Source organism: Penicillium solitum (assembly GCF_028829755.1).
Source record: "Penicillium solitum strain IBT 25940 chromosome Unknown utg000005l_segment0_segment0, whole genome shotgun sequence".
In the NCBI taxonomy this organism is placed as follows: Eukaryota; Fungi; Ascomycota; class Eurotiomycetes; order Eurotiales; family Aspergillaceae; genus Penicillium; species Penicillium solitum.
This window is the reverse complement of record NW_027072125.1, coordinates 2148219-2173260: the sequence shown is the minus strand read 5'-3', so window position 1 is coordinate 2173260 and position 25042 is coordinate 2148219. Positions and strand designations below refer to the sequence as shown.

Sequence of the window (25042 nt, the reverse complement as noted above, 5' to 3'; positions counted from 1 at the left end):
AATTATCCGCTTGTTCCGGTCAGCGCAACCTATCTCTGGCGTCTGTGCGCTGTCCGGGTTCGAGATCTTGTCAACACGACAACCCTTTCCGATATTCGTCCACTCCCCTCACCCCTGAGCACACACCCCAACCGCCACGATGAGTCGGTAAGCAGAGATGGACTTGGAATTCTGAGAGTGCTTGTCTGATAAAGGATTGCGCAGAACCGAGGCCGATTTGGCCATCAATATCCGCAAGGCCACCAGTATCGGTAAGTCGTTAGTCGGGGATGAGACCGATGCGGGACAGCGGACATGATGGGCTAACAATTTGACAACAGAGGAAACCGCTCCTAAACGTACGTTCCAATCATATTTCATTGCCCTCCATCGAATTGATTGATGCTATCTCGGCTTTGCCCCGTCCGAATCGAACTGACCATCCCCCGCGCCTGTAGGAAAACATGTGCGGAGCTGCATCGTCTATACGTGGGACCACAAGTCATCGGCGGCTTTCTGGGCTGGCATGAAAGTGTACGTTTTGAGATACCCGGAAGGCATGGAAAAAGGTTGTTGTTTTCGAGATGGCTAACACGGCTTTGTTCTTGACAGGCAGCCCGTCCTCGCCGACGAGGTCCAGACGTTCAAGGCCCTGATCACGATACACAAGGTTCTCCAAGAGGGCCACCCCATGGTTGTTCGCGAGGCGCAACAACATTCCAACTGGATTGATAGCTTGATGCGAGGAGTGGGAGGTGACGGCGTTCGAGGTATGGATTTCACGCAGGACGACTGCGCAATTGCTCTCTCGAGAGAGGTGGCAGCACATGTGACGAACGGAATAATGACAGTTCTGTATAGGATATGCGCCGCTCATTCGGGAGTACGTCTTCTTCCTCGAGGCGAAATTGAACTTCCACCGCAACCACCCCGAATTTAACGGTATGTCGTCCACGGTTGACCAGTTCTGTGAAGGGCGGGTGTCTGACAGTCGCAGGCTTGTTTGAATATGAGGAGTACATTAGTTTGAAGTCGATCAACGATCCGAACGAAGGGTGGGTACATACCTGGTTTTCGTGACAATGGAGATAGGTGCTGACAGTCACATAGCTATGAGACCATCACCGATCTGATGGCTCTTCAAGATCAAATCGATTCCTTCCAAAAGCTCATCTTCTCGAACTTCCAGTCCGGCACGAACAATGAATGCCGGATCTCGGCATTGGTGCCACTTGTGCAGGAGAGTTATGGCATCTACAAGTTCATCACCAGCATGCTGCGAGCCATGCACACAAGTATGTTGCACTTAGTTCTTCGATTTGCTTCAACAGCCGCTGACTGATGTTTCTGTAGCCACCGGAGAGGACGAAGCCCTCGAGCCACTCCGAGGCCGATATGATGCCCAGCACCACCGCCTTGTTCGGTTCTACTATGAGTGCTCCAACCTGCGCTACCTAACAGGCCTTATCACCATCCCGAAGTTGCCACAGGATCCGCCAAGCTTGCTTGCCGAAGATGACGATCGCCCAGCTCTTCCCAGACGACCGGCGAGAGAAGTGGAAGCCCAACCCTCGCCGCCACCGAAGGTCGCTGCTGAACCAGAGCCGATTAATGATTTCTGGACAAACGAGGCCAAACGCCAGCAAGAAGAGTACGAGGCGGAGCAGCAACGCTTGCAGCAGCAGTGGGAGGACCAACAACGCCAGCAACTTCTCGCCCAACAGCAAGCCCAGAACGACTTTGAGGAACAACAGCGTCTGCAGGCGGAACAGCAGAGATTGGCACAGGAACAGCTTCTCCGCGACCAGTACCAGACACACACACAAGGCCGGCTGGCGGAGCTGGAGCAGGAGAACCTCAACGCCCGTGCACAGTATGAGCGTGATCAATTGATGCTGCAGCAATATGACCGCCGTGTCAAAGAGGTCGAGGAGCAGATGAACCATCTGAACTCGAACCTCAACTTGCAGAATGCCTCGAAGGACGAGCAGATTCGATCCCTGCAGGAGCAGGTGAACACCTGGCGATCCAAATACGAGGCATTGGCCAAGTTGTACTCACAGCTTCGACAAGAGCACCTCGATCTTCTTCAGACCACAAAGAGCCTCAAGCTGAAGGCAGCCTCCGCGCAAGAGGCAATTGACCGACGAGAGAAGCTGGAGCGCGAGCTGAAGACCAAGAACTTGGAGCTGGCTGACATGATTCGGGAACGTGACCGTGCTCTGCATGACCGTGACCGTTTGACGGGAACCAACAAAGATGACTTGGAGAAGATCAAGCGCGAGCTTCGCATGGCTCTTGAGCGTGCCGAAAACGCAGAACGCTCAAAGGGCACCGAGATCTCGTCCCTACTGTCCAAGTATAACCGCGAGATGGCCGACCTGGAAGAGTCCCTTCGAGTGAGTAACCGTTCATCTTGCTTAAGTTTGTGATTCATGCTGACCTTATAGGTTAAAACGCGCGCGTTGGACGAACATTCTAGTCGCAACAATGACCGCAAGGAAGACCTTGACCTGGCTCTTCGCGAAAAGGACGAGGAGATTGAGGTGTACAAGGCTGGTATGGACCAGGCGCTTGAGGAACTAGAGGAGCTGAGACTGGTAAGTGGTGATATTGATATCATTCGATGTCTGCATACTGACCATGTTCCACTGTAGAGCCAAGGCGATGTCGACCATGCGCTAGACAGCCAGATTGACACTGTCCTCCACGGCACAGTCGCGAAAATTAATGATATTATCGACTCCGTGCTGCAGACTGGTGTGCAGCGTGTCGACGATGCTTTGTATGAACTGGATTCGTCCATGCAGGCCGGTAACCAGAATGCCTCTCCTCCATATGTTCTTTCGCAGATTGAAAAGGCGTCCGCTTCTGCCACCGAATTCTCAACTGCTTTCAACAACTTTGTAGCCGATGGCCCCAACAGTCCCCATGCTGAGATCATCCGGACAGTGTCCATCTTCTCTGGATCTGTCTCGGATGTGCTGAGCAACACCAAGGGTCTCATCCGCTTCGCCACCGATGACAAGAGCTCCGACCACCTGGTTAATGCTGCGCGCAAGTCTGCTCAGGCGACCGTACGGTTCTTCCGTGGCTTGCAGTCGTTCCGTCTCGAAGGTCTGGAACCACTGCAAAAGACTGATGTCGTTATCAACAACAACCTCGAAGTCCAGCGTGATCTGCAGGCGCTGTCGAAGCTGGTTGATTCGTTCGCTCCTAAGAATACCAAGATCAGCACCAGTGGTGATCTAGGTGACCTTGTCGACCAGGAATTGCTCAAGGCCGCCGATGCCATTGACGCAGCTGCCCAGCGTCTGGCCAAACTCAAGAACAAGCCTCGTGACGGATACTCGACCTACGAGCTGCGCATCAACGATGTTATCCTTGCCGCTGCCATTGCCGTCACTAACGCAATCTCGGAGCTGATCAAGGCCGCGACAGAGACACAACAGGAGATTGTTCGCGAAGGCCGTGGAAGCTCGTCTCGCACTGCCTTCTACAAGAAGAACAACCGCTGGACGGAGGGTTTGATCTCTGCCGCCAAAGCAGTGGCTTCTTCAACCAACACATTGATCGAGACTGCTGATGGTGTAATCTCGGGCCGCAACTCTCCAGAGCAACTCATTGTCGCCTCCAATGATGTTGCAGCCAGCACAGCCCAGCTTGTCGCAGCCAGTCGGGTCAAGGCAACATTCATGAGCAAGAACCAGGATCGCCTAGAAACCGCCAGCAAGGCTGTTGGTGCCGCTTGTCGTGCCCTCGTGCGGCAGGTGCAGGACATTATCAAGGAGAAGAACCGCGACGGTGACGAGGGCGAGGATTATGGAAAGCTGAGCTCCCACGAGTTCAAGGTCCGCGAGATGGAGCAGCAGGTATGTGACGTCCCCTTCCCCCTTGTATCCCATCCACCCCATACTAATATGTATCGTCCCAACAGGTCGAAATCCTCCAACTCGAGAACGGTCTCGCTCGCGCCCGCCAGCGTCTGGGTGAAATGCGCAAGATCTCTTACCAGGAGGATTAGGGAAATCGTCGCATGTGTTTCGCTCTTGGCTGTCTGTGTACATTCCGCATCTCAATTTCAAGGAGTTTTGTTTCGTCCGTGTCGCACTTTGCTTTCATCGGCCTGGGCCATTCTCCCCAAACCCCGTAGTTAGTTTCTTGTTTTGATTTCCCATAGCGAATGCAAGCAACTTACCTAGTTCCCTGAATCATTGTAGTCCATATATCCACTCCCCTGAATGTGTATCTATATTCCGGCTCCAGTAGGCGGCCCTGTAGAGCGTAAGGTCGCACGGTCGCACGGTCGGACATGCGTGGCTCGTCTCCGACATGTCCCCGAGGCTGCATGCCAAGCTTTGGCTCCACACTCGAGTAGTGGAACCATGGATGCAGTGCATGCCGATCCGCGGGTAGAGCCGACTAGCGGCGGGTGTCACCAAAGAGTATCGAGACGTCATCTCGTGCATTCAGACAAAGAATCGAGTATCTTGGCGTCGTTGGGTAATTGGAGCCTCGAGATTAAAGTGACAGGTAGACCCAAATAGACCCTGAGTGAGGCGATGGGAATGTCTGGGTTGGAATCCGGAAAACATGTGATTTGGAGGAACGGGTAGTTGTTTTGGTTGTCGAAGGATTTTACTGAATACCCATGAGGAAAAAGATGCGACCGTATCCTCGAGACACGTTTCTACATATCTGTTTGCAATTTTACATGCTACAAGGGAGAAGGCAGTTTGCGCAAACCACTAATTGAATTGCAAGTTAAAGTACATGGAAAAAACGCTCACGTTGCAGGAAAAAAGTGTCTGGAAAACCCCGTGGGAAAGAAAGCCAGTCAACTCAGTTCCTGAGAACTTGTCATGAACGGAAACAAAAGAATGGAAAGCCGAAACGAGTCGGCGGGAAAGAAGCAGCTAGTAATACAGGAGAATTGTGCAACATGGGGGGAAATAACTTTTTTTTTCGAAGTTTTTGTTTTCAAAAAAAATTTTTTGAGGTTTTTGGAGTTTTGAGTGAAAAGAAAATACGCGCGTCCGAATGTCTTGCTGGAGAAAATTTTCCGTGTTGGCTCATAGGTGACCGGTCAGCGAGAGGAGACAGACAAAGGATTGAAATTGTTGATCATGATTCGTTGGCAGTGGTCATATCAGGTATCGCTGAGCCAGGTCGAGATTGAGAAGGAGCCATATCAAAACACGTCAGGGATGAGCATTAAAGCTCTAGTTGTCGTGTCCGAGGAGTCGATTAAGAGTCGCCATCGTGGAAGAATAACAGGGGTGATTGTTTGGATCATAGATGACAGGAAGGCCATGATCGTGCTCAGTATCCAGGGTGGAGTACATCTCCTCAATTTCGAATTCTTCAATTGGCCACTGAGGAACGTCACCGAGGACCCAGTTCTGAGGCTCCGGAATGGTGGCTGTAAACGAGGGCTCCACAGCGAACACGGCTCCGTCTTGGGTGATGTGCTTCTTCCACTCTTCATCGCGTTTCTGGGCGAAGTTGTGATCAATGCAGTGCTTCACAACTTGGTCAACAGCGATGGATGGCGTAACGAGATTATGCAAAGTTGACGAGGCAATCTTGCGCAAGCTAAGGCTGTTTCCAACGGGCTGGACACTCCAACCAGACGAGGTGAGGTACTGTTGACGAGACAGGAAACCCATCAAAGGCAGGCAAAGGTCAACAAAGGCAGAAAGGGATGGAGTGTCGACATCGAAATGATCACGAATGATCGTGTACGCCTTGGCAAGAATAGCCCAGTGGGACTTCAAGGTATCGTCCTGCCACATTTCGCTGATGGCCATCGACTTGACCTTTTGGGGAATTCCGGGAAACATGGGCGCACAAAAACCTAAACATACTGTTAGAGGTGAATCAATGATGACGAAGATGGTACTCACTCCTGAAGATCATAAAAGAGTTGAGTGGGCGAAGACGGCGTTGCTCCAAGGGAGCGGAGAGTACATCCTGCATCGAATTTCCAACACATCCAGTAGTTGACTCTGGGTGGAGTTGCTGCATAGGCAATGCTTGGTCAATACGCTTCAGTTCCAGCACGCCATTCGTGTAAACAAAGCGTGGCCCGGTGGGCAAGAGTCTAGGCTGCTGGAAGTAGTTTGCAGGAAGATCACGTAGAACTTGAATTGCATAATCTTCCATTGGAGAATCCACGGGCAAACGGTCCAGGACTCGAAGGGCGTGTCGGAAGGGCAAGGTTTCGATGTATCGAAACAGAAGCATCTCACTGTGAGTAGGAGAATACCCCGAGGGGACCGGGATAGCAAGATGATCAGACATTTTGAACAATGTAGTAAGGGTTCAGAGTGAAGAGAAAAGGTGTGGAGTGAAAGAAAAAGAAAGTTGGGTGGGGAGGGGAGAGGGAAGAAAGAAGAGAAGAAAGAAGATGGGGGGTAAATAAATACAGTAGCTGAGGTTGTGGAATCAGCTAAGTGAAGCTTAGTGACGAGATAGGTAATTTCTTTGTTTGCGCGGCAACACCAATCACAAGGTCTTATCCTAGTGAGTGACTTCTTTGTTGGGAATAGTACCACTAGAACAAAGAAGGTCAATTATGGAGGGGTAAGCCTATCTGGGAAAAGTCACTGGCGTCGAATACTATTTCGACAACCAGGTCGTACACTACTGCATATACCATTCGGAGCGGTCACTATACATTATTTGATAAATATGTAGTGTCTCTACGCATTAATTCCTGTCATTAACATGCTATGATACCCCATTAAAATATGATTTCGATCTGTGCTAGATCTGTGCTATGATGGATAACATGTGTGTAGGTCGGGTAAGTGGATCATCACCACGTGGCACTGCAGATCCGGGGTTAGCGCCCGCACCCACAGGTAACCGTGGAACCTTAAAACACATCAAACTTTACACAAAATAGCTTCAGGTTAGTGAGTCTGTTTCTGATTGCATAGAGAGTCTCGATTTTACGAAATATCATAAAAAAAAATATGATTAGATGGGAGGAAATCTAAGACACAATTTCAGTCATAGGAGTGTCGATAACGTACCTACCCAATATGTATCTTTACTTGGACATCCCTATAGCAACATGAAGGTAAACAAAGCACGCAAACGAACATCCGACTAATATAATAATATCGAACAAAGAAACCGAACAAAGAAAACAAAGAGATTAAATCAAGGAAATAAACCATCCCTAATTGAGATGTAAACAACAATAAAAGAAACAAAGGAACAATAAAAAAGAAAAGAAAAGGAACTAAGCGAGAAATGGCATCGCGAACGTCGAGTGCTTGAAACTTAAGGCAGCCAATCTTGGAAAGGCCCAGAAGTCTTTGGTGGAATTTGGGCTATTACTTGCTTGCTGCATACTGCTATTTGGGTACATAAAACCCTCTTACCTAGGTGAATATGTAGCATTACAAAGCGTCTTACTCGTTGCTAGGCGTGTCTTGTTAGGACAAGAAGACTTCAGGGCGTTGGAAGCACTATCTAATAGACATGCATGCGTACGTCTACCTAGCTAGCCTTCGAACGTCTCATATTTGGATTGGCCGGGACTCTCGGAATCCAATCAAGGATATTAAATCTACAGTAAGCATATACAAACCAGGCATATTAAGTGAAAATTGATACTAGACTGTATTATTGAGCAAGTTTGTTGACTACCGAGCGATATCCCCTTCCTAGGACGTGTATTTTATTGCTCTTGCGTCGCAACCGGTGAGTTCCAATCACTGGCCCAGATGAAAGTGGGACACCGCCATTGCGTGCCTTTTTCCTTCTCTCCGCTGGGTCCCAATGGCCGAGGACAAATCCAAAAGGAGCGGCCGCGATTCATTCCGGGTTTCTTCGTTGTCAAGCTAATACACGGCTCTTGGTGTCCATCACACGGTGGAACGGGCTTCTTGGTAAAAAGTTTTGACCAATCCTCCTTGCTGACAATCGGGTCAATTATTGTGTCATCAACAAACTTGCTGGCTGTCGGCCATTCGGTAGAAGTGTCAGCTTCCTTCCTTATGATATCTTCTTGGGACCCCGGAGGTTGCGGATTGATTCCTAAAGCTTTCCCCTGCTCTTGTGGGGTTTCTGATGGTTTGCGATTGAGTGATGGTGTCGAGGGTCCCGGTGAAGCCATAGGTGACCGGGTAGCTTCAAATACATCGACAGATTTTGGCTTGAAGAAGCCTGTTAATGTCTTTTGCCCTGCCGTAGAGGCACTGGGAGACGTCAGTGCGGCGGACTTGAGGCGTTTCGCGAATGTGGTGGGTAGAGGCTGGGAGCGTTTGCGGGAAACAATCTGAGGAGTTTGATTTCTCTCAGCGATACGTGTAGAACCATTTCTGGCCGAGTCAGTGGATCGGAAGGTTGTGTGCGTGGCTGTAGATTCCGTGACTTGAGTCGCAGGCATGTTAGCCAGTGTAGCGGCCAGCTCTACCGACCCCGATGGAATGCTGGCTGGTTTGCGAGCGAACATGTCCTTGATGCTTCTGCGCTTATCAACGTCGAATTCGGGGAGTAAACGCCCCGAAGCGGGCAATGCGCACTCGTTTGAGTATTCCTGTTGACGCTTGCCACAGTTAAACATTCCCGGTGGGTTGAGAATATCCCGAATGTTTACTTCGCCTTCGGGCTGATTCACAGACTCCTTGATGATAGCGTATACAGGACAATGATCTGATCCCTATAAAGCAGTCAATTAATGATTCAACACAAAGGAGAGAAGTCCATACCATCAATCCCTCTTGAATGTTTGAGTCGCAGAACCAGTTCTGCATACCCAAGCTGCACAACACATAGTCAATCCTTGAGCCGTAATTCCCTGGTCGAGCGTTGAGCTTCTGGTCCCAGCATGTATACATGCCTGTACGATCTGGATGAAATGACCTGCAGACATCGAAGAGGACAGGATGTTCCCTGTCTTCGTCACGTTCGCCAATAACCACGCCATCCGATATCAAGTGGTTGAATAGACGTCGAGAAGGGGCGGATATAAATTCGTCCTCTGTCATCGTGCCTTTTCGTATGGCCTCGATTCCATGGGCGGCATCGATGCCCTGCTTCGAAATATTGATATCTCCAGCCACAACTACATTCTTCCCCATCGCAGTCAGGTTGCGGATTCGAGAATCTAGGACATTGAGAAAGTCCATGCGAAAGGTGTCCCGGGTCTCATCCCGATAGGCAGGGCAATAGACACCAATGAGGACAAATGCAGGAAACTCCAGAATGACGCACCGCCCTTCGGAGTCAAGGGTTGATGCATCTATTGTCGTATTGGGCATCGAGCTCACATCCTCCTGCTCTTCTTCTGAGTCAGGCCCTTCAGGATTCATAGCGGGCCTGGAAAGCTGATCCGATGTTGGATACCCACCAATCTGCTGCTCTTCTGGAAGACTGCGGAAAGATGTTGAGGATTTCGGTGGACAGAGCACTCCAGTAATGCCCTCTTCTGCCCTTATTGGAGAACATGTGGCATTGCGCGTGTAAATCACAACACCCGAGTATCCTAAAAGCTGTTAATTTTCTGTATATATAGCGCCGGGATAGTAGCTTGCCTTTTTTGACTCGAGGGAGACTAAAATAACAGTCCCATCCTGGAACCAAGACCATGTCATCGCGAAGGTCTTTGCGCTGAATCTTGGTCTCTTGGAGAATTACAATATCCGCCTCCAGTATATCAAACATGGACTTTGGACCAAATAAGCTCGATATACTTGGGAAATCGAAGGATACACACTTACCTCGAATGTGCGCGTTCCTCTCCATGGCTCATAGGAGAACGGATTTCTTTTTGTTATATTAGTGTTGAGCAGGCTCAACTAGCGGGTTTCTCTCATACCGTATACCATTGACTATAGAGTGATGCACGGTTGGTATATATTCATAACTCCAGTTGCCCCCAACAATTCAGATAGAACTTACCGTTCCATGTGGTGATGCGGAATCCCATGTTGGACGCTAGTGTATTAGGGGACAAGGCAGCATTTCCTGCGATGTAAATGATCGAAAGAGGACGGGATACAAATAGAAAAGCCGAGTCAAGCAAGGACCAGAACCTCCTCTAGTTGTTTAATCTAGGTCACGGGTTGCGGGAGTAGCGTGCATCCCGACGTCCATACATATCGCAAAGCAATCACGTGATGTATATGAATTTTGGCCTTATATATCAGGCTCCATGACATCAGGTTACATAATCCGGGAGATCACGGGGATACGCTAAAGGCGGCTTTGGACCTCATCGCACCACTTTTGACCTCCACCACCAAAAGAACTCCTTAGCATCACCCACCATGTTCCCCCAGCGCAATCTTGGTCGCCTTTCCCAGCGTGCTTCGCAGCAAGTGCGTTCCGCTCCGGTCCGCTCCACCATCCAGCGCCGTTTCAACAGCGCCGAGGCCAAGCCTTCTTGGATCGTCGACAACGAATTCAACCGCGAGAGAGCTGCCGTCAAGCACCATGCTGCCTCTACCAGTGGTACGTACCACCATGACTGAGCTCAATTGATTGTGCCGCATGGCCATTGGCCGTAGACAATATCCGTTACTGACCGAATGATTGAACAGACCTCTGGCGCAAGCTGTCCATCTTGTATGTTTCCAATGAATATCAACACTTGATTTGATGCCCTCACCAACAGAGAAAAATCTAATCACTTCACAGTGCCGTGATTCCCTGCCTGATTGGTGGCGGTCTCAACGCCTACAACCTCTGGTCCGAGCACTGGGAGCACTGGGAGCACATGGCCCCACTCGAGGAGCGTACCGAGTACCCTTACCAGAACATTCGTGTGAAGAACTTCCCCTGGGGAGACGGCGATAAGGTATGTGAATCCAATTATGCTATGTGCCGAAGACTCAAGCTAATCTGTATGTGGAATAGACCATCTTGTGAGTTTTGACTTCCCCGACTATGCATCGTTTGCAGAACAGCAATTGCTGCAATCTTAAATGGCTGATCTGCTTTCGAATGGATCGCATGACATTCTCTCATCACCATGCCACCCCCTGAAAAACGAGGACTAACTCATGATTTACAGCTGGAACTCTGATGTCAACTACCACAACAAGGACAAGGCCACCTAAATTAGGTCGCTCGCAATATTCCCATATACTCGAGACTCCCCTTCGAATCCCGCCAGGAAATCATTGAGTGTGTGTCAGGGCTGGCTTTTCCATGTACATATATCACACTGTCGTTCTACGGTAGTAACACAGTCAAATGCTTGGGGAGCTGAAGGTCCAATTGACAGAATGAGGCGAAGCTTACTATGTACTAGTCAACATTCATTCTTGCTGCTATTTCTTTTGTCTCTTTTTGGATCATTCTTATATCTACTGTCTCGAAACATATGTTTCCGAGATTGTGTCGGCTAATGATCGTAGTGGCTCATCCCGCTAAGTAGGTACTGCGACCAGGCTCTTTAAAGAAGGCACGTCTCGCCCGGTGCCCAGGTGCTTCAAATGGCTTAGAATCATGTCCTTTGAATATTAAAGAATATTTCTTGTCATGAAGAAACTGTGGCACGAAGTCTTGAAAGTAGCCCAACCCATAAACCACATGAAAAGGACCATGACGACAAGAGAAGATTCACAGATGGAATAAAAATGCATTGTCTCTTTGTGGCATAGACTACTGCCCACCATCAATGACAGCCCTGGAGGAAAGGCGCACTTGTATCATAGTAGTCAGTATTTCTAAAGGTCGATTTGAGTACCTCATTGGGCTGAAGAGAGGTTCGTAATGCTCGAGAGCGTTTGGTATACCGTGGAAATTTAATTGAATAGCACGGATTGACAGTCATGGCGAACGTAACCTATACGTGTCTAGAAGTACATATATAACCTCAACCCCGCAAACAAATGTCCAGGTATATAGATAGATGATAAAACTACACAAACAAGGAGCTGTTTGGAGCGAGAAGGTCCAGCCCAGACTCACCTTCGAGGAGAGGGAAGAGGCGACGAATCCGATCATCTAGAATAGCGTGCTCAGCCTCCCAGCGTCGACGATCGAGACTCTTTGCCTCTGCACGGCGCTCGCCGCCAAACCAAGCACCCTTAGCCTGATCCCTACTCTCCTGCTCCTCTTTCCGAGCACGGGTAACAAGGGAAGAGACCATGGTTTTCCAATTCTCTAGCCCAACCTTCAGGCACTGTGCGCAGCGAGTTCGAGCAGTGCGGTCGGCCGAATTACCAAGGTCAAGCATTGTGGACTCGGCCATATCGACTGCATCGCGCGTCCAGGCAAGGCCGGATTCCTTTGACGAGGAGGCGTACAAGATCTCACCGATGTAGGTCATCAATCCTGCTTCTTCGCAGGCGGATGCCGTGGTGCGTCGTGGGGGTTCGTCGCCTGATGGGAGGGGTTCTGGATACTCCACGGGAATGAGGACATTTCTGAGCGATTTGAAGAGAGAGGCGAATGGATCGTTGTTTGATTTAGGCAGGGTCGGGAAGGAGGGGCCCATATCAGAGCCCGAGGATAGAGGGAGGCTGCGTCGAGCTTTGAGAACAGATGTGAAGAGGGATAAAGCTGTTGGAAGGTTGCCCTGACGGGCGTTGTGGACGGCGAGAGCCGTGGAGACACGGAGGATATTTTCTGAAGGTAGATCTCCGCCGTTGTTTTTCAAGATGCCGTTCTTCAAATCCACAATTTTGCTAGCATCTCCTTCCAGCCCACTGGTAGCAATGTCCAATGCCCACTTATACATGTCACCCGCTGTAAGGCCCAAGCCTTTGAAATCAAGCCAATCAGCATAGGCCAAGGCAGCATCAAGTTTCTGCCCTGTGTCAAAGCCCTTGGTTGTCAAAACCTTCATGTAGAATCGCTCTGGGGACGGAGACGCCTGCTCACAGTCCTCTTCCTGCGGGACTTTCTTCTGGCCAGCGGGCATGGGCTTTGGTCGAGGGTTTGAGGGTCCAACAACATATTCCGCGGGCGCAGATATCTTCTGCTTGCGATCTGTCAACCAGCCGTCTAAGTTCTCAGCAGCCTTGGCAGCACCCATCAGGGCCTGGAAATATCCGCGGCGCCAAGGCTCACTCTTTGCGGAGACATCGAATCCAGTGCGGCCGACGCCTTCTACCAGGAACCCACCCTCATCTTGTTCAATGAGACCTTTGCCTTCTCCCTCGAGGTTCTCCAAGCGCTCCAGCAGCTCACGAAGATATCCAGCAACCATGGGCCAATTCGTCATTAGCTTGCCGATCTGCTCCGGATTCTGCAGTGCCTGTGCGGATCGCAGACACCAGCGGCTTTTCCATGACCATTCCGGTGGAGTGGGCCATGAGTGCTCAATGTCTTCTTGGTAGATGCCGAGTTGTATCGCGGAGAATAAGACAAGGATGGCAGACACCGATAGGCCAATCTTGACACCTCGCGATACCCTTCGCTTGTAATGCTCACGGCTCTCCGTAGATATCAAGCGACCAAAGTGCTGGCGGAGATGGATTGACAGGGGTGGAAGTGGACGGGTCGGCGCAAGAGGGGATAGAAAGGGCAGTTGAGGGCGACCCGGCGCCGGAGAAAGAAGAAGTAGGCGTGTGCGGTGGGTGAATGGTCGGAGATGTACATTAGGACCGGAAATCCGAGGTAGATGGGTCAGTCGGATATGACTCGGTATTCGACCGATAGCGTTTCGAGGAGGCAACATGATTGAATTACCGAAAAGGTCGGAAATTGATGAAGCCTTAACATGTTGGGGGATTGGTGGGTGTTTGTCGTGTTTGTCTTACACGTGACTTTTACATTTCCCGGAGAGGCGGTATAGATCCGCATCGAGTCTCAACAAATGCAACCTCATATCTCGTCTGCGAAAGCATTTTGCAGAGTGATTTGTGCTTGGGTATCTTGAAATCAACTTTTGTATGGGCAAGTGGATAATATCCCTCCTTTGAGAACTCGGTTTGAAATGGGCCAACTGAAGATAGGATACAGTTCCTTGGTAGATATACACACATCAGCTTTGAACTAACATATACATTGCATTTAAAATTATATGTCGAACTCATAACGTTGCACTAGTATTCTTCTCGTGGTAGACAAGATTTATGTATCACCTAGCGATTTATTGATTTATTGACACCTGTTGAACGGTCCGAGCACCGGAGTCCAGGATCAGTCTCCAAGCCTATGGTCTGTGAGATTTCTAGGTCACAAAATTAGGGGTATGGTAAGCCCCTTTTCTATTTCTACCGTGAATAGGACGGAAGCACTTGGGCTCTTCCATGCACTACAATCTATTAGAATCATAACTCAAAATGGCACTCTATCTGCCTTGGCTGCACGTTGTAAGTCCCCGCTACGAGAATTTCCAATGAAAAATATTTGCGAGGGCTTCTTCGAATGTGAAATTTCACTTATTTCCTTTGTAACTACTCCGTAGCTGGCATGCAAAATGCACATGTACATAGAATATGTACTTTGTACGAAGTATACAAAAGTGGATCCGACGCCAAGAATAGCGTTGATCGACACGATTAGATAACGTTTAATGTACATAGTGGGGCTATTCCACTTTGGGGGCCTGAGGCTGCCTAGTTGCTTACCTAGGTATGTTGTAGATGGTTTTCCATTTGGCTTCCACGTTATTTCCTTCCTCCTTTTCTATTGTCTCCCTAGTCGGTATTCTTCATTCGTTTTCTACCTTTTCTTTTACTTTCTTGCCGTGTTCCCTTCATTAATACACTCGAGACACTTCACACTTCCAGGGTGGATTCTTTGACACCGACTTTCGCGTCTCATTGTTTCTTCTCTTCTACTTCTTTTCAAGCTTTCAGCGCAATCAAATATTATCATGCCCCGAAAAGAGTTCTTGCGAGACCTCGCAGATGCGGCAGTTCCTGGCCGATACTCCTGTATCTCCGATATCAGAACAGGGGACTACGATGGATCAATTTCCTTCACATTCGCAGCACCTGCGGCAGGCCTCATCCTTGATCTCCAGGCCATAGTGTCGGGTAACAAATACCCCTAACTCGTAGTGGAAAGGCTCTAATATTTTGCTGAACCACACACAGACTCTCACGATTATCCCAAGAACCATGGATTTCTGGCCTTCTCGTCGTCCGAGGACTGTCCTAAGACAGTCACCTCCTCCCTGGAAAACGCAATGCCCTGTTTCACAGGTTTAACCATTCATAATTTGTTGAGCAACATCGAGAACATTATCATCAACTCTATTGTTGATCCTGATTCGGCACCCAGTCACTCAGAGGACCCGGGCACTCATGACTTCAACGACGATGAATCGGCTCCCAGTGACACGGAATCTGACTGGCAGTCTGCTGATGAAAATGGAATGTTCACGTCCACTCAAAGTGAGGCTGAATTGCGAGAGAAGATTCGCCGTGACCTTCGTGCGGCCAAGAACGCGGGATTCAAAGTAGGATACCTTGGGTCAAAATATGGCACCATCATTGTATCAGTGTCTTGCCGCATTCCCAAGCTTGGCATTTCCGAGGAAGCTATGAATGCCTGGACCGTCGAACCCTCGGAGTATGTGGTTTTGTTAATCCGTTATCGGCCGACTTACTTTGATCTCCAAACAATTATCGAGGCAGGAGGTGATTCGAAGGCCGCCCCGGTTCAAATGCATGTTGGCCTCTGTGATTCATATAAGCCATCCTTTGAGCACGCCATGGAAGCCATACAGGGGTCACAGGATCAACAGACTAAGGGCCTAAGTACAACTTCAGACAAAACAATGTGTGGTCATTTTCTCAAGCCGCTGTTCATTGGGAAATCGCTCAATTCACTTCTCGGAGAGCGACTACTTGGGATCATCAATCTTCGGCTGAAACATGGGTTTTCATGGACAGGGGCAGAGCTTTTCTTCCAGACCAACCAAGGTAGAATCTATCTCAGCGCTGATGTCTCTTCCGGGGAGTACTATCAGCTGGACAGTTGGGCCACTTCGACGCCAGAAATCCTTGTGGCTGACCACATGACTGAACCGGATCGCAATGTCTCCAATCTGTCCTTGCCTCTTCTTGCTATGCAGTTTACCCTGCGGCATTTTATCAAGTGCACGGAATTCTGCCTGGTTTGTCACTGTAAGACTGGTGATACCTTCGAGTCACTGAAGCCCTATGTCTGCTCCAACGCGTTGTGCCTGTATCAATACATGGCGCTGGGCTTGGGCCCAAGTCTTGAATATGAGATCCGGTCCCAACCCTTTGTCGTTGACTTGTTGACCAGCCTGGCATACTCGAGGGCTTCAGCGGGGCTCCTTGAAGACTTCCCGACTGGTCTTCGGCTGCGTGTACCCGAGAAATTGCTCCCACAAAAAAACCCAGATCTTACTACATATCATACTGGGCAATTTGATGCAGTCAATCTTCAAATTCGGTTAAGTCAGCCGGCTCCGGTCAAAGTGGGTGATTGGATTGTAATCGTTATTACGGTCCCAAAGGAGGAAGAATGGCACTGTCGCATTGAACACGTCGGTGAGACCTCAAACCATATTCGCATCTCATCTCCAATCAGTAAAGGTCATCAATTACAGCCAAAAGACCTGCGAGATCCGTCCCCGGAAGTGAAGTTTGTTGTTTACGACACCAATCTGGACGATTTGGAACCCGTGCAAAAACAGCAGATGATTTCTTGTCTATTGGGCATGCTCCCTAGTATCAAGGAAATGAAGGCCTTCATCGGAAGCCACGAAAGGGGAAAACTTCTTTCATCATGGAGAGACGTCATATCTCCCGCTGGATTGGACCTTTTACGCTGGGTTATTGCCTCGAATCGATCTTTCATCAAACAAGATGATGATGAACCTCAGCATCGGGTAGTTGGAATGGGCGGTTATATGCAATTCAGACTTGTTCAAGGTGCTGCCGACAAAGAGCAGCGCTTTATCGACGCGGTCAGTTCCAATTCCTTGGCCCAGAACCCAAATCATCCTACGATATTCGCTTGGCATGGCAGCCCTGTGAATAACTGGCACAGTATTCTACGTGAGGGTTTTCATTTCAAGCAAATTCTCCATGGCCGCGCCTGTGGTCATGGCGTTTACATGTCGAACCACTTCCATACCTCACTGGGATACTCAGGCACACGGATTCTTCACCCATGGCCCGACACTCGACTGAAGCTCTCGACGGTGATTTCTCTGAATGAGGTAGTCAATGCTCCCCTTATGTTTGTGAACCACCACCCACACTACGTCGTGCAGCACTTGGACTGGATCCAACCAAGGTATCTTTTTGTCAAGCCCCAAGATTTCAATGTACCTGGCATAGCAGAGAGCACAGGTGCATATGCGTACGAGATCATGCAAAAGAGCTCCCAATCCCAGCCGTCATCTCGCAAAAACGATGAAAGATTTACATACAAGCAAGATCGGCGTTATGTGGCTTTGGGTCCCGACGGAAAATCGATCAAAATTCCCATCTCGATATTTAGCGGCCCACGGGGGCAATTTCTTGGTACTGCGGAAGAAACAGGACTTGCAGACCTTGCGCCGGCACCGAAGAGACGCAGATATTCTGTTAAAAATACTGAACAACATGACGACGACGATGACGACAACGTTAGCATTGAGACGACCATGGAGGATCTCAGCATTCTTTTATCCGACGATGAAATGTCTGAAGGTCCCCCAGGCCCCAGCATGCAAGAAGGAGCTATCCCAGAACCTGGCCTGAAAAACGATTTCCGACCCGGAACCCTACAGAACAGTACTTTGCCAACACTTGCTTCGCCCCAGTTTGCGACAACCTCGGCCACAAAAGTCCTACATCAACATCTCCAGGCTACTATCAAAATCCAGAAGCGAGTGCCACTCCACGAACTGGGATGGTACGTCGACCCGGACTTGATCACAACAGTTTACCAATGGGTCGTGGAACTACACACGTTTGATCCATCCCTCCCACTAGCCAAAGATCTTAAAGCCGTCAACCAAAAGAGCGTCGTCTTGGAGCTCCGCTTCCCCCCACAGTTTCCCATGGATCCACCTCTTGTGCGGGTGATCCGCCCTCGTTTCCTCGAATTCGCCGCTGGAGGTGGCGGCCACGTTACCACCGGTGGGTCTATGTGCATGGAACTGCTTACACACTCGGGCTGGCTACCGACGGCTTCGATTGAGAGTGTGTTGTTGCAGGTTCGCATGGCTATTACCAATACTGAGCCAAGACCTGCCCGTCTGAATCTAAAAACAAATTTTAGTGACTATTCTGTGGGTGAGGCGGTGGAAGCCTACAGAAGAGTTGCGTTGACGCATGGATGGCAGATCTCGAAGGATATCCAGCAACTTGCTTGGTGAATTCTTTATCTTTTATTTTCTCTTCTTTTTTTTTTCAAGAAATATTTGTACGGAGCGGAACTTTGCTTTGAACTGGTTTAACCAATTCTCTTTGCTGAACTTTTCATATTAAGAAACAAACTTGCTACTTTCTTCTCATCTCTGTGTGCATACCGTAGTTTGTAGCTTCGTGTCTAGTATCCCTAAGATGAACGCCCGTTGTACAAAAGAATAGAGAGGGAAGCATGAGTTGATGGAGTGAGTTTAAGAAAAAAGTTCCAATTGAAGAATAAAACTAAGTACGTAGTCCTACAATACGATGCACGACGATCCATGATCCCAGAAACCATACGCCTGCCTATTCACAAACATAAAGCCCCCAGCAAGAGGGCTATAAACAAAACCAATGCCATTCATTGTACATTAGGTGGCCGCAGAAAAATGAAACCTCACACATTGTTCATGTAGACTCAGACGGACCAGCCTGTGGGGTCGTATCTGGGAGCTTCTCGAGTTTGTCCTCCTTGGGTTCGCTAGATCGAGAATCTTCCTGCAGCTCTGCTTCGACGGCGACACTTTGATCGGGGACACTTGTTTCGGTTGCTGTCTCTGTCTTTTCGTCTGCGGTGGGTGTTGATTTTTCTGGTAGACTGGGGTCCGCGGGAGCAGCTGTAGTGGACTCCGCTGCTGTGGGCTGGGACTGTGGATTCTCTGCGGTTGGTGGTGCTTGAGACAAGTCTGGTTCCGCGGGAGACTGGGTATCTAGCTCTTGGCTTTGCTCTGGTACCGGGGCATCTCCCATCTCGACATCTTTTGCTTCTTCTGAGTGTAGACTGGGCTCGGGAGCATCAGAGGAATTTGGTTGTTCGCGCTCGGTAGCTATCGAGGTCTGTTCTTGTGTGCCAGGATGGGAAATCGACTCGCTTGAAATTTGTTGAGTCTCTGCCAAGACATCGGTCGATTCTGCGGTCTGCTCGGGTTCTGAATGCTCACGTACTACAGCGGGTTCTAGAGATTTTTTAAGGCTGACAGGTGACAGGGCAGTCGCGTTTTCCTGCTGACTTGGGAGACCAAGTTCTTCCTTCGGTGCAACGTCAGCCGTTGGCTTTATGGCTTCTTCGCCTTGCACCTTGGTATCTGAGCTTTGGGATTCACCGACCGCAGCTGGAAGCTCAGTGGGTTCACTTGTCGTTACGGCAGTTCCGGCGGGAGAAGTGGGAGTCTTGTCATTCTCCGAAATGACAGGCTTCTCATTTGAATCGGTGACCTCAGCATTCTCTGAAGGAACATTGGCGGCAACGGGGGCGAAATCCACCTCCGAGGTCTTCTCAGGCTGGGTTTCCTTCTCCTTTTCGGGGGCAGGAGGCTGGTTTTCAGGGACGGCATCTGACATGTCGACATCAACTGACTGCTCGGCAGGGGTTTCAGATGAAGGCTGATCCACAAACTCTGTGCCAGACAGAGGCTGGGGGGTATCGGGGGTCTTCGCATCTAACATGGAATCGTCACCATCGTCGCTCTCATCGCCCTCGTCACCGTCTTCATCGTCTTCATCTTGGCCAGCCTGGTCAATGGACATGTGCGAGGAATCCTGCTGGCCTTCTCTCTTGACGCCACCATCCCCACTGCCAGTAGCAGGGCCAACTCCGTGTACTGTCGCGGCATCAGCCCCTTCGCCAGGCGCAAACATGACCTTCTTCTTCCGGCCCTTTCCAATGCCTTTGCCCTTTCGCTTAGGTGGAGGCGGACGTCGCTTTGGAGGTGTCATTACAGCTGCTGATCCAGCCTCCGCAACAACAACACCCTCGGCATTGACAATGCCGACCCCCTCGACGACTGTTCCGGGTGCAGGCGCCTCAGGCTTCACGGGCACTTGGCTCTGCTCGGCAATCGTCTGCAAGTCGCCAGTAATCTCTCCTTCGATTCGATGGCCCTCTGGCACCCACGCCTCGTAGATAGAGATGTTGCCTGTTTCGGGATCAACTTTTTGGAATTTCGTCCTCCTCATAGGCCCAGAAGCCGACCCATCTGTGCCAGCAGTGGCGCCATAAAGGGATGAAAGACCAGGGCGCCTCTTTGCTAGAAATTCTACCTCCGCAGGCTCAAGGTGCTTGGGAAGCGTCATCCATTTGCGAGTTGTGAAGCTCCGATCAGCCGTATGAGATGCCGAGCCTGAGTCTTCCGCATCGGCCACGCTTTTCTCCTCATCATCGGCTGCTCGGCTGCCCTGGCGGATATGGATGCATCCGGCACGGGCTGCTCGAAGGAGTGCGCGACTGATTGGCGGCAAGAGCTGGCTGTCTCTTGGCATGGGGAGCTCTGGTAGGGTTGGTCCTCCGCCTGGACCTTGAACGCCGAATTCCGAGTCGGCGGGCTTGGGCGCTTGAGAGAAGGTGTGCTGCTGTCGGGACCAGCGACGCACTGGTAATCCTTCAAAGACATCGTGATCGATTTGGCCAGTTCGGGTGCGGTTTGGGGCACCGTCGAGGTGTCGCCCTGAGCGCGAGGCTCTGAACTGTGGTAGACTTTAGCCAGCTAATTCAGGAATTTCAAGATCTACTATATCTGGAATTGGCATGTGCCTAGGGCAATCATGCCGGGGCCAGATAAGATAGATCACACCGGGGGCAAGTTGAAACGTACCGTGGAAGGCATGGCAGATGCCCCTGTATTGACTCAAATACAAGTGCGCCGGACCAGGAAGCTTGTAATGTCCTTGTGGGTACCTCCCGGGGAGGATTCTTTGGCGGGATGTGGTGGAGTGGGTGATGGTAGCGGAGCAGTGCAACTCCGTCGCGTTGCGATGCTACAAGACCGTAAAGAGACATCACGTGATACATATTTACTGACCATCAATGCAACATCTTGGTATAGCACCCATCTACATCGGGAAGAATATCCCTCACTTGATAGAGATAAATGCAGTTCAACTCATTGGTATGCATATTGTAACTCAGGAGTGAAATGGAGTGGAATGGAGTGTTTCTGGTTGATAAAATATAGCTACAGCTGTAGCTCCAGCGCTGAGTGTATAAATACAGGAAATGAGCAGGTGTTTAATTAGTCCACCATGGACAAGTTATCGAAACAAATAAAATGGAATAGTTACAAGTTTCCATCCGACCTTCAAGGATTAATCCCAACTACTACAGGTTAGTGCATGCAAAAAAAAAACAAAAGTTGTGCATGGAGCTTCAATTGAATGGCTTACCCAGTGTCCTTCTGGCGAACAATGCCTCCGTGGTCCCCAGTCTCCTTTCCCTTTAAAGATAACAATGTAAGATTGAATCCTGGAGCAAGGCCCTAAGCCAAGGTAGGACTTACACTCTTCTGGCCTTCCACCACCAACTTATCCAACTGGTAGAACTGGCTGATGATCGTTTGTCTCTGTAGTTATGTCAGTATAATTATCCCCCGGAGTTGGATTCAATGATTTGTAGGGCATTGTTGTAAGGTGAGACTCGTCGACTTTCGATACGGGAGGTGGAAAATGGATCACCCATATCTGCCATCGATCGAGTTTCACCTCCAAAAAGCCATGTAATACCACTGACCTTCAACAAGCGCAAGCTTTGAAGTCCCTCCTGGATCAGTTCCTGTACCCGGCGTTCCTCTGTGGTGTTTTGGTGCTCGCGGAACGAATCCCTTGTCTTCCGGCGGGCATATTCGCGGAAGTTGTAGTTGGAAAACTGTCCGGAATAGCGCAGAAGGGAGCGGAACTAAGAAAAAGAGAAAAGACCCCGGTTAGTTTGATGTGTTGAGGATGAAGGGACGAAGTCGAAGCGCATCTAGAGCCAAAAGGACATACCAAAGATCGTGCCTGGAAGGCAGTCTGAGGATGCAAGGACGCGACAGACATGATAGCCGAAGTTATGATAGTAGTATGGAGAGGATTTAGACGGTAATAAGAGTCAAAAAGCCGAAGATGGGGAATGCGGGACGCTTGTTTGGTCAACCCCAGGTTATCACTGAAGCCTTGGTCGCGCGGTCGACACGGGGCTGCGGTGGCAAAAAAATATTCTAAGAGCCGCCGTGTTAGAGCGCTGGCTTGTATTGCGATGGTCGAGATACCAAAATGTAGTTCACATACGTTGGGCGCAATGACTCGTATCAAAGACGCAATCGGAGGTGGCGGTTCAATCTTGCAAGAACCAAAGATCCGGGGGAATTAAGTCACACGGGAATCGATGGTTTTGATATCTCGTAACACAGTCTCTTAAAAGAGAAGAGACACAGTGGGTTGAAGTATGCAAGAGATGAGAAGAAGCGCAGAAGTGGGAAATTCTTTTGCGTTCGGAGACGAATGACGGAGTTACCGGGGCCGAGCTCCTTTGCTCCACGTTTCTTCTGTATCTCAAGCTTGTGGATTTTATTGCATTCAACAAGTCCACACAACTCGATTTTGCAGATATTTGCATTGGATTTCTGCTTCATAGACCTTTGGTCTTTTCCTCCATGTCTCAAATACCCACGCCACCAGCGTCGCGACCGGGCTCGGAGGCACCTGAAGTGAAGGTGAAGCCGGTGGCTTTGGAGGATTCGGTCCAATGTTTGGATACACTTCTTGAGAAATACTTGTACCTGCTTGATCGGCAGCAGAAATTACATTCAAGCCTAGCAGAACAGCTGTCATCGGTATGACTTTGTTAATCATGGTTCATGAAATATGCTGAGACAACGTAGGGGTTTTTTGCTCTCGCCCAGGCCAATTTCTCCAGTCCGGGCCGTCGTTATGGTCCTGATTATTATGATGGGCGCATGAAAGCGACGAGGAAGATGTAACTTCACCCGCTATCATTGATTACTGACGCTTGTTAACTGGCCGAAATTGACAGATCAATCCAATCCGAACGAAACACGGAGCAATCCACGAACGATCCGCAAGATGAAGAGGATATCACTGCGCTACCTGATTATGAATACACATTCTCCGTCAAGACCACACCTAGTCATCCACCAGAGGGGGAGGATGGAAACAACGAAACCAAGGCTTCTTCTCCGGTCCCAGGTGGACACCTTGAGGCCGAGGAAACTCGCCCGGCCGAGGCGGCTAGCTCGGAACCATCTGACCATGCAGAAACGGAAACTACCCCTGTCAAAAACCACAAGCCCGTCTCTAAGAAGTTCCGTTCTGCCGATCCAATTCATTGGTATGGAATATTGGTCCCCCAGTCGCTACGCAGGGCGCAAGACTCTTTCGCAAATGCGATAGAGAATCAGGTGCCGGATTTGGCCAGTACAACAGTCGAAATGCGAGCCCTGGAACAGCAAATAAGCCAATTACGGGCTCGGTTGGAAATTGAATCCTCCAATGCAACTGTGTTGTAGTCATCCGTGACCTTGTCCAACATTACGCGGTTAATCAGCCGTCGCAAGGTCAAGTTGACGTTGACAAGTTGCACAGAGCATTTTATTCCTGATATCCCAAGGAGATCACCTTAGGTGACCGGATGTGTTTAAAATTGGGAGTCGCAAATGCCTCGGATCTAAGAATTAGACTTGCAAAACAATCTACGGAGTACAATATATATATATATCCTCCACATGATCCACGAACCGTTCATGTTTAGTGACTCCGTACTCCGTACGGAGTACTGTGGATGTGTATAAAAATCAAGAGCGGGGAATTGCTATAATTGTACACATGGAGATTTAAAGGGGGCGTGATATACTCCGTATATTATGGCTAGTACCAAGTAGGTTTAAAGATGTTTCAGTGCAAAGCCCCAATCTATACTCCGTCCTCTCCGTACGGAGTACGAAGTGCTTCTGGACTATATAGCCGAGTTGGATGGAAAAGTCCCCGAGCTTTGCTTTTTCTCTATTAAATATCTTTTCTATACATTTCCCACATGGTAATACACATGCAATGTATGAATTTCATTGTGTTCAAACCTCAAGTTTCAAATTACAAAAGGGAGTCTTAATGTGAGACGTTAGCGTCCGGAACTAAGTCCAACCCCACTGATATAGTCGACATATGATTCGTCTACGGAGTAATTTGGCCGGGTCTTATGTTGGCCCCGACCTTTCAGTCCTTTTTTTCCCTTTTTTCTCGTTCTTTTTTTATAAAAGTACAATGTTGAAAAGCTATCGACATGTCAGTATAGGTACGCAGTAGATCCGATACTCGTCAGAATGAGATTTGGAGTATGTATCCGGTATACATGAGTACGGAGACCTCGGATATAAAGAACTTAGATTACAGGACTGAAGGAATTCCAATAAATTAATAGTCCAGGGTTGATGTTTAGCATTAATATACTTCCCGTTTGAGAAGTGGACTAGTATCCATGTCAGAAACCACGTTAACCCTGGGGGGTGGCAGGTTCAAGGCCTCTTTTTTTTTTCTCTCTCTCCTTTTTCCCAACTTCCAAAGAGCTTGAGGCTCTCCCCTTTTTGAAGGTGTAAGTCTACAAAGTACCCAGGTCAAAGATTGGGGCGTTAACCCATCTAGCCTTCCTTGTACGCCAGTTTGATACTAGCGGTTTCTCTCGTTTTCTCCCCTTTTTGAACGGTAGGGCTCTCTAAAGACAATTCCATGATCATTTAGAGCCGGCCCTGACTATTATATCTAGTGGCATTGAATGCCCTTCCATTCATTTGCGATCTGATCCTGTGGATCTTGCTTTTCTAGATCGTGTTCATTGCGTTATCCACTTTCTACAATCCTGTAGTCATTTGCTCAGTGGGCCAGACGCCATCTCTCTGATTTCAATCATTTCGGTATCTTTTCATTCTTTTTCAACTCGATCAAGGTATCGAGCAACCATTCATTACCATCCCTCAATATTCGAGAGGCAAATCCCTCTTTTCAACCGC

At 49.2% G+C, this 25042-nt stretch overlaps 9 protein-coding genes across 9 annotated transcripts; 4 read left to right on the top strand and 5 right to left on the bottom strand.

The window, feature by feature from the left end:
* Positions 1–139: 139 nt before the first annotated feature.
* On the top strand, positions 140–4003 carry N7455_008454 (putative cytoskeleton assembly control protein Sla2; the record flags this gene model as incomplete). Its single annotated transcript, XM_040958972.2, has 12 exons — positions 140–147; positions 205–251; positions 321–338; positions 438–513; positions 592–749; positions 841–921; positions 977–1034; positions 1090–1274; positions 1333–2378; positions 2430–2579; positions 2637–3851; positions 3917–4003. The coding sequence occupies 12 exons, from the start codon at positions 140–142 to the stop codon at positions 4001–4003; spliced, it is 3129 nt and encodes a 1042-aa protein (XP_040810569.1).
* A 1198-nt stretch (positions 4004–5201) lies between these two features.
* N7455_008453 (uncharacterized protein) lies at positions 5202–6282 on the bottom strand (the record flags this gene model as incomplete). Its single annotated transcript, XM_040959062.2, has 2 exons — positions 5202–5836; positions 5886–6282. 2 exons carry the CDS (start codon positions 6280–6282, stop codon positions 5202–5204), a joined length of 1032 nt encoding a protein of 343 aa, XP_040810536.1.
* Positions 6283–7672: 1390 nt separating this feature from the next.
* On the bottom strand, positions 7673–9925 carry N7455_008452 (DNA-(apurinic or apyrimidinic site) lyase APN2; the record flags this gene model as incomplete). Its single annotated transcript, XM_065605879.1, has 6 exons — positions 7673–8656; positions 8706–9481; positions 9531–9663; positions 9717–9762; positions 9815–9827; positions 9898–9925. 6 exons carry the CDS (start codon positions 9923–9925, stop codon positions 7673–7675), a joined length of 1980 nt encoding a protein of 659 aa, XP_065460828.1.
* Positions 9926–10217: 292 nt separating this feature from the next.
* On the top strand, positions 10218–11057 carry N7455_008451 (cytochrome c oxidase subunit VIa; the record flags this gene model as incomplete). The annotated part of the gene is made up of 5 exons (XM_040959025.2): positions 10218–10449; positions 10539–10563; positions 10636–10795; positions 10855–10862; positions 11012–11057. Exons 1-5 carry the CDS (start codon positions 10266–10268, stop codon positions 11055–11057), a joined length of 423 nt encoding a protein of 140 aa, XP_040810591.1. The 5' UTR covers positions 10218–10265.
* An 806-nt stretch (positions 11058–11863) lies between these two features.
* Positions 11864–13627, bottom strand: N7455_008450 (uncharacterized protein; the record flags this gene model as incomplete). Its single annotated transcript, XM_040958959.2, has 1 exon — positions 11864–13627. The coding sequence occupies one exon, from the start codon at positions 13625–13627 to the stop codon at positions 11864–11866; it is 1764 nt and encodes a 587-aa protein (XP_040810498.2).
* Positions 13628–14770: 1143 nt separating this feature from the next.
* On the top strand, positions 14771–18241 carry N7455_008449 (putative ubiquitin conjugating enzyme; the record flags this gene model as incomplete). Its single annotated transcript, XM_040959043.2, has 2 exons — positions 14771–14933; positions 14994–18241. 2 exons carry the CDS (start codon positions 14771–14773, stop codon positions 18239–18241), a joined length of 3411 nt encoding a protein of 1136 aa, XP_040810559.2.
* A 439-nt stretch (positions 18242–18680) lies between these two features.
* On the bottom strand, positions 18681–20875 carry N7455_008448 (uncharacterized protein; the record flags this gene model as incomplete). The annotated part of the gene is made up of 2 exons (XM_040958969.2): positions 18681–20735; positions 20864–20875. The coding sequence occupies 2 exons, from the start codon at positions 20873–20875 to the stop codon at positions 18681–18683; spliced, it is 2067 nt and encodes a 688-aa protein (XP_040810588.2).
* Positions 20876–21353: 478 nt separating this feature from the next.
* N7455_008447 (LYR motif-containing protein) lies at positions 21354–22079 on the bottom strand (the record flags this gene model as incomplete). The annotated part of the gene is made up of 5 exons (XM_040959034.2): positions 21354–21363; positions 21432–21481; positions 21545–21607; positions 21775–21939; positions 22029–22079. The coding sequence occupies 5 exons, from the start codon at positions 22077–22079 to the stop codon at positions 21354–21356; spliced, it is 339 nt and encodes a 112-aa protein (XP_040810602.2).
* Positions 22080–22459: 380 nt separating this feature from the next.
* Positions 22460–23735, top strand: N7455_008446 (uncharacterized protein). The gene is made up of 3 exons (XM_040958979.2): positions 22460–22855; positions 22904–22998; positions 23056–23735. The coding sequence occupies exons 1-3, from the start codon at positions 22676–22678 to the stop codon at positions 23546–23548; spliced, it is 768 nt and encodes a 255-aa protein (XP_040810533.2). The 5' UTR covers positions 22460–22675; the 3' UTR covers positions 23549–23735.
* The last annotated feature ends 1307 nt before the right edge of the window (positions 23736–25042 follow it).

Excerpts from the sequence above, each read along its gene's own strand:
- N7455_008446 (XM_040958979.2), top strand. The coding sequence starts at position 22,676 with ATGTCTCAAATACCCACGCCACCAGCGTCGCGACCGGGCTCGGAGGCA. Across the intron at positions 22,856-22,903 it reads TAGCAGAACAGCTGTCATCG|GGGTTTTTTGCTCTCGCCCA; the intron begins GTATGACTTTGT and ends GAGACAACGTAG. Across the intron at positions 22,999-23,055 it reads ATGAAAGCGACGAGGAAGAT|ATCAATCCAATCCGAACGAA; the intron begins GTAACTTCACCC and ends CGAAATTGACAG.